We start from the raw sequence: 13,142 nt of genomic DNA, 5'->3' as shown, positions 1-13,142 counted from the left end.
GCCTAAAGGTTGTTGGTGGTGGTGGTTTTTTGAAGTGTAGAGAAGAAAAGATAAGAAAGAAAATAGTGCAAGAGTCTTCAAGGCGTGCGCAATACTTTCTTTTTGGCTTAATTCGCCTCCACCTAATTTCAAACCTTTGATGCAAATTAAATTGAATTGTGAATTTTCTTTAGGATACAATGGAGACCCTTGAGTTTAGTTTGCACTTCCAAACTCAAGGAAAGACAAAAATGACTTTCACAAAGTGAAAGTTTTCTTCTATCTTTTGTGCGCTCAAAGAACAAAACAAGCGAATTTGTGAAGAGTTTGTTTTTCATTCAATGCTTGAATGATGATAGTAGATGATTTTTATAGGAATAAAGTGTTATTTGATAAAAAGACATACCACTTCAATAATGAGTTGTTTACTAAGGAGACACACCACTTCATTAATAAATATTTATTAAAGAGACACGCCACTTCAAATAAATCATAATAACTTTTCATTAATTAATAAAATTGCAAATAACAACCTTTCATTAATCTTAATACAAATGATGCTAATTACATCTCTTTATCTTATATTCTTTCAAAGTGTCTTTTGGAATTTTAACCACTCTTATTGTTTAAGTGTTGTGTTTTCAGGAAAAAGGCATAGATTACTTCGTATATGACTCTTCATATAAGGGCATAATTAAGAGAAACACCTCTATGTTTTTAAAATCCTCTCACATTATTTTGCTTACTCTCTAGATGAAAATTGGGCACAAGTAAGCAACTGACATAGCACCTAGTTATATTATCTTTCATCATTGCCGTAACCTATGTTTATTTTTTAAATACTATTTCCATATTTAATACTCTATCACATTTAAAAAAGAAAAAGAAAAAGAAAATTTATGTCTCTTTCTTCATTAGAAAGTCTTCCTAAAAGTTTTCAGCCTATATCAGTTATGTAATTATTTGATATCCCAAATGTTGTAGTATGCAGGGCTCTAAAAGAACAAGGAGTTGAGGTCAAAATTATCCTGTTTCCAGATGACGTGCATGAGATTGAAAGGTTAGTCGCCTTATGCATGCATAAAATTGGAATAGTCTGAGCAGTTGTTCCTGTTCTCATGATTCACTCTCCATTGCAGGCCACAATCTGATTTTGAGAGCTTTCTTATGAAGACATCTGATTCAAATTATGGTTTTCATGGACTCATCCTGTGTGAACCCAATCTTATTTAAAAGTTAAAAGTTGTGGTTTTCTTTTGGCAAGAATCAGTTCTGTTATAAGTACATAGAATTTAATAAAAAACAGTAATGTGTTTTATATGCATGTAAACTTATTTTTATTATTGCAGAAATCTTGGTTTATACAGTTAAATTTTGCTGATAACATATGCTCTTCAAATGTATGACATTGATTACTGAAAGTGTGATTTGAGCGGTTGCTGAGTATAGAAGATAGAAGATTTCACAGACAATTTAAAAGTCCTTTGTTTGAAAGTAAATATGTAAATATATCCCAAATTCAGGATCACATTTTTATTTGTGTAATTACTTTCTATGAAAAATTTTTAATTATAAAAACTAAATATACAAAATATTTTAATTTTGAACTCATTTTAAGATCATTGACAATAATAATAAACAACAAAATGATCAAATATCATTAATCGCAATTTCAAAATAGAAACTTATCAAAATTTAATAATTTGTCAATTATATTTTTATTTGTCACTATTTAAAATATATGAACAATTCTACACAATCTTTTCAAATGTTCGAAGAGATGCCCAATCACACTACTTAGGTTAGTCATCAATGGTAAAATTAATCAACTTTCCACAAAGTGATATTTAACCGTCAGATCAACTGTATTATGAGAATTAACAGAGAAGCCCTAATCCAAGATCAAGCGAAGTGTGTCTTGTTTAGAAGGGGAATCTCAAGCAATCTTGCTAGAGGCCTGGAGATGAGCCTGCACCTTGTTTGAGAAATAGTTTTCAAGCCTACACATGCAAATGCATTTTCACATCAAAGATGTTGAGGTATGAAAGACAAGATGGAACCATTTGACACTTACCGGGTTGCACATTTGTAATAGATAGTCTCAGGGGAGTTGTAGGTGCGTGCATTTGCAAACATTCTCTTCACATCTGCTACAAACATCTCGAAAGTAACATAGTACAGCTCAGACTCGAGTCTCTTTGACATCGTTCTTAGATCTGTGGAGAATAATAAATTTTAAGTAACCACAGAAATCAAAATTTTATCAGTCATAGAAGGCTGAGTACAAGAAATATTAAATCTTACCACTATCAGCACAAAGAAATTTACCAGTAGCAAAATCCTTTTACTTGTATTACATTCATTATGCATGCAATTTAATAGTAATTACATTATTAAGTACCTGAATGACAATATAAATATATAGTTCTTGTGACAACCTTAACGCATGATCTTTCACTTCTATTAATAGGTGGCATAATGATTCAATTGAAGTAAAAAAAAAAAACATAATTAAGAGAACAAATCAATACACAACCATGCTCTGGGTGATTAAAGATGCTATACTGACACTTTTTAACACAAAACAGAAAACAAATATAAAAGATAGGGTCCAAAGGCAGGATACAACTTGATCCTCATGTAGATAATGTGGGGAATTGCAGGATAAGTATTCAGAAGTTGGTTGAATACTTTTTCTAATCATACAATCACTATAATTACGGCCATTTGCATAACATACATCTAAAAAAGCTGAGAATAGCATGTACCCCGTGAATAATGTATCCACCCCACAAATCTCATATTTTGTGCATGTACATTGCTATGGTCAACTTTGACTCAACAAGGGTGAATAAAAACGAAACTATGCCCAATGGCCCTCTAAAAAATCACATGGTAGAAAGTGAGAAAATATAAACGGGTTGTTTCATACATGTAAATCATAATTTAAAAGCCATGTAAGCAACTTTACTGGCGTCTAATCATTGTAGGGGGCATATATGGAAAAAAAGTTAGGTTTGTAGCAGTATACATGCAATTAGACTTGGCAAAGAAGGCTAGCACTTGCTTACCCATGGATACTCACCCACAATGGGTAGGCATGGGTAGAAGATAGACCTGTAATGTTATAGGTAAATGGCTGGGTACCTTTTTCTTTATTTATTTTTGGCGAGTAAAACAAATAGTGACCATAGGCAAATGGATGGCCGGTTTCTAATAGCCACATACATGGCTAACCGACTATCGTCACGTGTTTTAGATAACAAAAGTCCTATAAAGCTACTTAATAACTTCTACCCTCACTTTAGAATTTTGCATGGGCTCACTTCACGTGAATTCATATGCACTGCCTTTGTCCATGTTCACGACACGAATATAAACAAATTAGACTATAGAACAATCAAGTGCGTCTTCCTAGGTTACTCATCTATGCCGATGTCACATTCTTTGGAAATAAGTCATTCTTCACCAAGTCTCCTCTTCAGGGAGAGATTTCAATGCCCAAAGTGATCTTCCTCACAGCCCACACAACATTTCACAACATCAAATATATAAACCCAATGAACTTAATTTGGTTCCTTGAACCACCCATGAACATGAATTAGAACCACCCACAACATTTCACAACCTGTCACTTTCCAAGGTTTTCATAAAGTGTGTTCCAAAAGAAAGACTGTTCCAGACCTCGAGCAAGCTCAAGAATCTATCTCAAATGTTGGGCATGAAATCAGTCAGAACTAACCCTTCATTGCATACTCAAGCAGGTGAAACACCCTTTAAACCTAAAGATGATCTAGACATTCCCATTGTTGTCAGGAAAGGATCCCAAACCTGCGCAGTCTAAATACTATCACTTTACCCATTATCTCACTATATTTCCCTTCACTGCCTACACCAACCCACAAAAAGTTCATTGCGAGTCTAAATACTATCACTATCCCTGATATTGTGTCTGAGAGAATGTCAAAAAAGAATGGAGGGAGGCTACGAAAGAAGAGATGAATGCCTTGGAAAAGAATGGAACATGGCAGATTGTGGAGAAACCAGAAGGAAAAAATAAAGTAGCCTACAAGTGGATTTTGACATTAAATACAAAGCTGATGGATCACTTGCATGGTATAAAGAACAATTGGTGCAGGGCGGCTCAAAGGTAAGGCCAATGAAGCAATTGCTTTATTCCCCCAATATTTTTAAAGCCTTATCTTTCGATTTTTTTAATTATAATTTTAAAATTTATAATTATGAAGAACTCCCAATAATTATTATAATATAAAAAATTTTAATTTAATATTTAATCATTATTGTATAATATTAGCTAACTTTTAAATTTTAAAATAATATGATAAAATATTAAATATTTTTATTTTAATACTTAATAAGCTTCATATCTTCTCTAACTAATTTTTCAAAATTCTATTCTCGTCCTTGACCATCTGTAATGGGTTTTTTCATGTATTTGTTTCTCTAAAATTAATATACTATTCATTTTTTTTAATTATAAATGAGAGCATTTGTAGTTTTTATATTGTTACGTTTTTTTTTTATATTTTTACTTTGTTTAGTTTAGCTCAAAAATTTTAAATATATCCCTTCATCACGAGTTTAGTAGCATGGAAAAAGATAAACAAACATCTCAAATAATAGGTATTCATTAAAATAAAATTAAATTTTTATTAAATAAATTAGAGGGTTTATTCTAAAATTCTGCTTAAGGCCTCTAGTTACCTTAAACCAGCCTTGGATTGGTGGATAAAGGTTATACTCTGACTTATGGAGTTGATTACATGGAGACCTTCACTCCTACTGCAACCTATTATCTCTAGGAGCTCACTTCTATTGGTAGGGGTGTAAATGATACACCTCTATTCGCAAGCTACTCGGGCTCGATTCTGCGAAAACTTAAACTCGGCTTGGTTGCGAGCTCGAGTAGCTCAAGTAGTCGAGCAAGCCGAGTTCGAGAATTGTGATACCTGGCTCGAGTGCTCGCGAGCCTAATCGAGCATATATGTATATATATAATATTAAATTTATTTAATGAAAATCAAAGAAAAAAACTTTCAAGCTCGAGCTCGAGCATAATGTTATTGGTCATGTTCAACCTTTTCGAGCATAGTCGAGCGAGCTCGAGCACCTCGATTTGTGTACTAAGTCGAGCTCAAGCTATAAAATGAATACTCGATCGAGCTCGAGCTCGCTACTACTCGGCTCGAGCTCGATCGATTACACCCCTATCTATTAGAGCCTCCTTCAGTATAATGTGAAGATTACATTTCTTCATAGAGATCTAGAAGAAGGAATATACATAAATACTCCACCACGATTCACACAGGACCCAAGGAACAAGGTATGCAAACAAAAGAAAGCTCTCTATGAACTAAAGCAATCTCCTAGAGCTGGTTCGGAAAATTTGTGAAGGTTATGAAGAACTCCAGTTATAAACAAAGCCAAGGGGAACATACACTACTTATTAAGCATTTGGTTGCAAGGAGAATAACTGCACTTCACGTATATGTAGATGATATCATAGTAACTGGAAATGATGATCAGGAAAAAACAGAATTGAATAAGACCCTAGTGAAAGAGTCTGGAATAAAAGACATCATAGTAACTGGAAATGATGAAAAGGAAAAAAAGAATTGAAGAAGACCCTAGTGAAAAAGTCAGGAATAAAAGAGTTGGGAAAGCTAAAATATTTCCTTGTTATTAAAATGGCATATTCCTTACAAGGGATCTTCATTTCTCAACAAAAATACGTGACTGACTTGCTAATAGACATAGGGAAAAGTGGATGTAAACCGGTCTCTACCCAAGTGGATCCAAACTATAAACTAACAGAAGCTAAAGAAGAGCCAATGGTGGATAAGAGGAAGCATCAGAGATTTGTTGGTGGACTTATATACCTTGCTCACACATGACCTCATATTACACATTCAATGAGCATGATAAACAAGTTCATGCAAGCCCCAAAAGAACACCGTCTCTAAGCAGCTTATAGAGTTCTTCATTACCTAAAAGGTAATCCGGGCAAGAGAATCTTATTCAAGAAAAACAGCAAAGTGCATACATATGTTGATCATGCAAGTTTTCAAGTTAACAGAAGATCAACTACAGGGTACAGCACGTTCTTTGGTGGCAACCTAGTGACACGGAGTAAAAAAAGATAATGTAATAGCCAGGTCATCTGCAGAAGCAAATTTTAGAGCCATTGATCAGGGCTATGTGAATTACTACGGCTGAAAATTATCTAAATGATATGAAGGTTAGCTGGGAAGGTCCTATGAAGCTTTACTGTGACAAAAAATCAGCCATCAGGATAGCTCACAAATCCTATGCAGCATGAAAGGACCAAACATATTGAAATTGACAAACACTTCATTATGGAGAAATTGGAGAATGGCTGGTATGCATGTCCTAAGTCCCTTCAGAGAACCAATTAGTCGTTCTATTGACAAAAGGGTTGAATGCTTCAACGTTTCATGAGCTGATATCCAAGTTCGGAATGGAAGACATCCATTCCTCAACTTGAGGTGGAGTGCTGAGATGTAAAACTGTAAATAGGATTAGAAAATTATTTTTGTGTCCTAATTGAGCAATTAGTTAGGCGATGATTTCCATATTTAGATTTAGTCAATTTTCCCTTCCTTCAACTGATTGTATCCTTATAAATATGTGTAATATTATTCTGAAAAAGGATTAAAAAACTCCAATTTTCATACAACATGATTTGTGACAGAAAGATCAAAGTAATGAAATCAATAAGAAAACCCTCGAGTATAAATATGAAAACAAAAATACAAGATCATAAAACTTACAAACTAAATGAAATTTAAGAGACTGAAAATACTAATAGACTTGCTCCACTTACCCATGGGATCTTTAATGATGTCATAGTAGTCTGGCACATCACGTGGATCAACGGGTTCCTTAAATGGCCAAGAGTCAAGATGCTCATTCATCATCTGCTAAAAAGCACAATTTGAATTACATTGATGGCAAATCTAGCTAACCGTTTTACTATCTTGTAAATGGCAAGACTAACCAAAAGGCAATGCCCTCATGATTTATCATACAATGACAAATAGAGAAAAGTTAATGACTAATACAATTGAAGACAATTAATTTTAAAACTGAGATGTGGAGATGTTACAGTAATAGCCCGTCTCATCCAGCCATGGATGCATAAGGTAATAAATTTTGCTCTAACATAACATATGCAAGCATTGACACTTTGATATTAACAGTTATTTTATTAGTATTTGGCATAAGAAAGAAGTGGAAGAATAAATATATATATATATATATATACATATAAATATGAACTAAGCAAACAAAAAAGGATCTGAATAACTATGTATTTTGCCAGGACAGCAGAAAGTATAACCCGTAATGGGCATCCATAATGAACTTAGACAATTAAGAGCGTGGATATGGAGCAGTAATGAATTAACCAAGCTTCATTAGCTTCACATAGTTTTCAACCACTGGGGCCTAAAGAGTTCCTCTAGGAAGTTGTATTATGTTTATTAAGTGTTGTCTATCTTCAAACCAATTTATAATTGCCTTTTATTGCTTCTTGTGCATGTTATGCTGCTTGTCACTGCTAAGACATAAAGACAAACTCTGATATGAAGAAGATGCTAGAGTGCCTCACAATTTGTCCCAAGAGTAGGCTATAGGCCTAGGACCACAACAAGGTATTAGAACAAATTGAGCAAGAACAAATTATAGATAAGAAATCAAAAATGAATTCTAAATGTTTCTTTGGGAATCAAATATATGAAGATCTTCAAGATGGTGGAATACAACCAATTGCATCCAAGGATCCTTTGCACATTAATGGAGGTCCAATTACACGAGCTAAAGCTAAGAGGATGAGGGAAACTTTAGGAGCATTCATTGCAGATACTTGGAAGAAACAAGCTTTACATGAAGATTTTATTAAGGATTTTGGACCGATTGACAAGCAATCCATTATTCAAGTTATACAAGCTTCTTTATAGGCCAATTAAAGTGTTCTGGGTTGGGCTTAAGTTAAAAATGTGATTAAAAAACTTGGAAGGCTAATTAGTTATTTCTTATGGCCTGAATTGCCTATTTGAAGCCTAAAAGTTATGTTATCATATTAGGGTTTCGTTCTTGTATGTAGGCATATTAGAGTTTCGTTCTTGTGTGTAGGCAGCCTATATATAGGCTTAACTTTTTATTTGATGGGTTTTTTTTTGGTGTGAGTTTTCTCTTCTTGTTCTCTTGAGAACTTGTGAACTTATCAAGATTAATTTCTTGTGGCGTTCAAGCTTTCTTTATACCTTCGGTTCAGATTTGAAATACAATCTCGGGTCAGGGTTTTCTTTATTCTAATCTAATTTAGTTTTTTTGTGGTTTTGCTTCTATGAACTTCTGCTGGGTTTCAAGTTTGGCATGCTTGGAGTTCACATCAGATATGGACAATGTTAAGTCAAAAATTATTAAGCTAACATGAAAAGCGGCACACACCTTGGCTATAGCAATTTAAAGAAAACAACACATAACAACACAATGAACTTGGCTAAGCAGCAAGTATGGAGCATAAGCTATGAGAAGAAGTAAATGAGGAAAGTTTTCACTTAAAAGAAAACCTTTAGGAGCCCTCGCATGAAGGTGTTCAGTTGTTGACGGTAAGCAACACTTTCTGCAGAAGAATTGGTCGCCTTGAAGCGTGAGTGGCCCCATTGGTCTGAAGTCCAACCAGCCTCTCCTGTTTTCACAAAGCAACTGCCTCCCATTAAAAACAACAATATTAATATGATAAGAATAAAATGAAAATAATTGAGGATTTAATGATAATTGAAAACCACATCATGACACTCATTTGACTCTTTAACCTCCAATTTATACTTAAACCTTAAAAAACTAAATTACTAATATACCCATAACTAACTTTTTAAATTCCTGATACTCTTCTTTTTATTTAGGCGTAATATAAATCTTCATGGGGGGGCCTAACATAATAATAATAATAATAATAATTATTATTATTATTATTATTAATTATTATTATAATTATTATTATTATCATTATTATATAAACTCATGCTATAACTTGACCAATGAATAAAGATGGATAAAGATCAAAGTCTCACATCAAAAACTTTAACATATGTTTGAAAGAACGAACAAAAATTTCAATATAAAATAGTAGTTTAATAATGTACATGGGGCTCTACTCCACTTCCATTTTCTTGCCAAACCTTCGGTGCTGGCAAATAAAATCTCATCGACAAAAAAGATGGATAGGCACAAATACCCCTTATTTATGCTAATTACCAAGCATTTTCCACAATTCTGGAATCATCAAAGTTTCATAGGCAACCTGCTAACTTTTTGAGAAAAAGAAAAACCATGAAACTGTGATCCAAATGATGCAGGAAGTAGTACACCACCAAAGAAAGTACATATAAAATTGTTCCATAATTTGTTTGCTCTGAGAAACAAGCTTTACCATCTAAAACAATCTCAGCATCTACAATTGTTGTATGTTGTTTTGGTTTATTGTTTGGCATGGCAACAAGTGTTCATGTGAACATAAATATTTGTTTATAAGCAGCGACCAGAGGAGTGATCTTTTCAATAGCAAAAGGAAACTTGAAGGCCCAAAATTATAAAGCACCAGTTGAAGAAATTGGTATTTTGTCATGCAAAAACATGGACATAAGCCACAAATTGTCCCCATTTGCAGCAATCATTATGCCTTTCTTCACTTATTATTTCACATCTAAATACCTTAAGTATTTCCCTTTCATTTTTCTGTGAAAAAAATGCCAAGAAGTTTACATGCTTTCATCAGATGTCTGCAGCAGTTTGTTTGGAAGGCTGAAAATGTCTTCTATAAAGGCAATTTTCAAGGGCCCTGATATGGGGATGCTTGACAAGATCTTCAAGGCATGAAAAGTTGTACTTGTGTGTCTAAGAAAGGTTCAGTTTCTAATTAATTCTCTTTTCACTGTGAAGCAAGTAAATAGTGCGGCTATTTGGGTAAGTGTCAGAAGCAATTTATTTAGGCTAGAAAATAGTTTACCTTTTCAGTCTCAGACCTTATATGGCAAAGATGGATCAACTAGTGTGTTATCCGCCACAAATATTTGAATGCCTACTCTAAAAGCATAAAACCAGTGCTCTGTTGCTTTTCAAGTACAATCATGGTGTAAGGATGGAGATGAGACTACCAGTTATGCACTAATGTCAAAGTGCCAATGAACCAAAAATGTAAAGGCTTCGTATAAATTAAAAGCCAAAGGAAGCAGTTGACAATTTGTCCTCTAAAATAGCATGAAGCCTCAATATCACAAATTTCATGTTCTTTTCTACTTCATAGGATATTTAGCAATTGCAATAGATGAATTGTACACATAATCTTGCTTCGGGAAATGGCCAATTATTTGACATTTTTAATGTGCAAAAAGAAAATTTCTTCAAAGGGCACTGTAATTATCTATTAGGGCAGTTTAAGAATCGAACATGCATCACACTTGACTCCATCCCAGAAATAAAGTAAAAGGAAAAGTTTCATGAGAAGAATTTTCTGACTGAATTTCAGCTTGAGCATGAACATTCATAATGTTTCATGTTGACTGAGTTGGAATACAAACCAGCCTTTCCAAGAAGCTTATTAGGGAGTTCACAATTCATTTTGGGAAGGCTTCTTGTGAAATTTCAACAACTGTCAGGCCAAAATTTCCAAACTGCAAAGTATGGTGAATTATTTCAGTTTTATTTTTAATTTTGAGTTGATCAACAGGTCTAGAAGTTTATATTAGTCTTATTTCATTATCTTTATCTGGTATGGTTGTATTAAAACTATACTTTCATAGGATCTCTGATCATACAAAGAGAGAAGAAACTATTCTAAGAATTCAGTCAGTGAATGAACAAGTTTTTTCAAATTTATACTATTTCTGAGTCTATGCTTTTTCTTTTTAATATGATTGTTTGGAACTTCTATGTGTGATTCCCTATAAACACTCAGGATTCCCTAGGTTGTCCTCTTATCATTTTGCTATCCAAGCCAGTAATCAGTTTTTTCTGAGCTTAAAGTTATTTCGACGGTTTGATGCTTAGAACTTATGAAAGGAATAAACCAGAACCCTGGGTGTGACTGCTTCAATTAACTTGCATAAGTTCAGCACCATTGCCAGTTACCTAATATCCACTCACATGAGAAGAACATATCAAGGAAAGCTAACTAATAATCAATGAGATGATATGATGCCTTTGTTAGTTTAACTTATGGATGGTTTATGTGCAATTGTTGGATCTCTCGGATAAAGAGAATGCCATCACAAAGATAAATCTACATTAAGCATGGTGAGAGTGGTAAGGTGAAGGTCACTAAACAAGTGTTAGTGACATTCTCAATTAGAAGATATAGTGGTAAGCTGTTGGGTAACGTGGTGCCTATGCATGGTGGCCATATTCTATTGGGTAGACCTTGAGAATTTGATAGAAAGACCATGAGGGATGGGTTTACAAATAGGTATTTTTGTCATGAATGATGGACCCATTACTCTTGTACCATTGACACCTAAACAAGTATACAAAAATCAATTCAAGTTAAAAAGAAAGAGTCAAAAAAAGCTGGATGAAAAATAAGGATGAGAGATCAAATAAAAGAAAAAGAAAAAAAAAAAAAGGTTGATCGTGAAAAATAAAAACAAAAAGGAAAAAGAATATGAAGGAACAAAAAAGTGTTGAGAAAAAAACAAAGAAACAAGTGAGCATTTATGCAAGAAAGACTGAGATCAAGAGAGCTTTTTATTCTAACCAGCTGAGGATTGTACTTTTGTACAAAGAGGCTTGTTTTAATAGTTAATACTAACAATTTTGACATTTCCTTGCCTAGTGTTTTTGTTTCTTTGTTGCAGGATTTCCAAGACGTATTCCTCGATCATGTTCCTAGCAGTTTACCACCAATAAGAGGGATTAAACGTCAAATTGAATTTATGCCTGGTGCTACTATTCCTAATCGATCAGCCTATAGAAGTAATTCAAAGTAGACTAAGGAGCTTCAAAGGCAAGTTGAAGAATTTTTGTCAAAAGTGTACATTGCAGAGAGCATGAGCCCATGTGTTGTTCCAATGTTGCTAGTTCCTAAGGCCGGGCCATGGAGAATGTGTGCCGATTATCATCTATCAACAAAATGACAGTAAAATATTAACATCCCATTTCTAGACTAGATGACATGCTTGATGAGTTACATGCCTATTGTTTGTTTTCAAAAATTGATTCGAAATGTAAATATCATCAAATTATGATGAAAGAAAGTGATGAATGGAAAATATGGCTAATATGAGTGGTTAGTGATGCCTTTTGGAATTAATTAATGCACCTAGTACTTTTATAAGGCTAATGAACCATGTTGTGTGAATTTATTGAAAAATTCGTGGTTGTTTATTTCGATGGCATTATGATCTATAACAAGACTTTAGATGAGCATGTGAAGCATGTAAAAAGTGTCTCAAATATTTTGAGAAGAGAAAACTATATGTTAATCTAAAGAAATGTTCCTTTTACATGGATAAAGTAGTTTTTCTTGAATTCATTGTTAGTGCAAAAGGAATAGAGGCAAATGAGAAGATTGTTAACACTACTCAAGAACGGACCACACCTAAAATCTATAACTAATGTGAAAACTTTTCAAGGTTTAGCTAACTTTTATAAGAGGTTTATGAAAGATTTTAGTGCACTAGCTACACCACTCACTGAAGTTGTCAAAAGGTCGGTTGGTTTTAAGTTGGGTGATAAACAAGATCGTGCTTTTAATTTGATTAAAGAAGGTTATATTCCGCTCCTTCATTAGCTTTGTCTAACTTCTCTAAAATTTTTTACCTTCAGTGTGATGCATTAGGAACAGGTATTGGTGTTGTTTGATACACGGAAATCAACCAATTGCTTACTTTAGCGAGAAACTCAATGGAGCTGCTCTTAACGACTCAATTTATAACAAGGAGTTGCATGCATTAGTAATGCTTTGGAGACTTGGCAACATTATTTGTGGTGCAAACAGTTCATTATTCACACCAGCCATGAGTTCTTGAAAATTTTGAAAGGGCAAGGAAAACTGAATTGACGACAAGCCAAGTGGACAGAGTTCATTGAGCCTTGTCCTTATGTGATCAAGTACAAGAAAT

At 33.7% G+C, this 13,142-nt stretch overlaps 1 protein-coding gene across 1 annotated transcript; it reads right to left on the bottom strand.

Annotated features, from left to right (window-relative positions):
* Window positions 1–1,673: 1,673 nt before the first annotated feature.
* LOC120265121 (histone acetyltransferase GCN5-like) lies at window positions 1,674–8,741 on the bottom strand. The gene is made up of 4 exons (XM_039273027.1): window positions 8,595–8,741; window positions 6,845–6,938; window positions 2,054–2,195; window positions 1,674–1,979 (listed from the first exon to the last, which is right to left on the bottom strand). Exons 1-4 carry the CDS (start codon window positions 8,739–8,741, stop codon window positions 1,916–1,918), a joined length of 447 nt encoding a protein of 148 aa, XP_039128961.1. The 3' UTR covers window positions 1,674–1,915.
* Window positions 8,742–13,142: the final 4,401 nt, after the last annotated feature.

Source organism: Dioscorea cayenensis, chromosome 7 (genome assembly GCF_009730915.1).
Source record: "Dioscorea cayenensis subsp. rotundata cultivar TDr96_F1 chromosome 7, TDr96_F1_v2_PseudoChromosome.rev07_lg8_w22 25.fasta, whole genome shotgun sequence".
Classification (NCBI taxonomy): Eukaryota; Viridiplantae; Streptophyta; class Magnoliopsida; order Dioscoreales; family Dioscoreaceae; genus Dioscorea; species Dioscorea cayenensis.
This window is presented reverse-complemented; position numbering and strand designations above follow the sequence as displayed.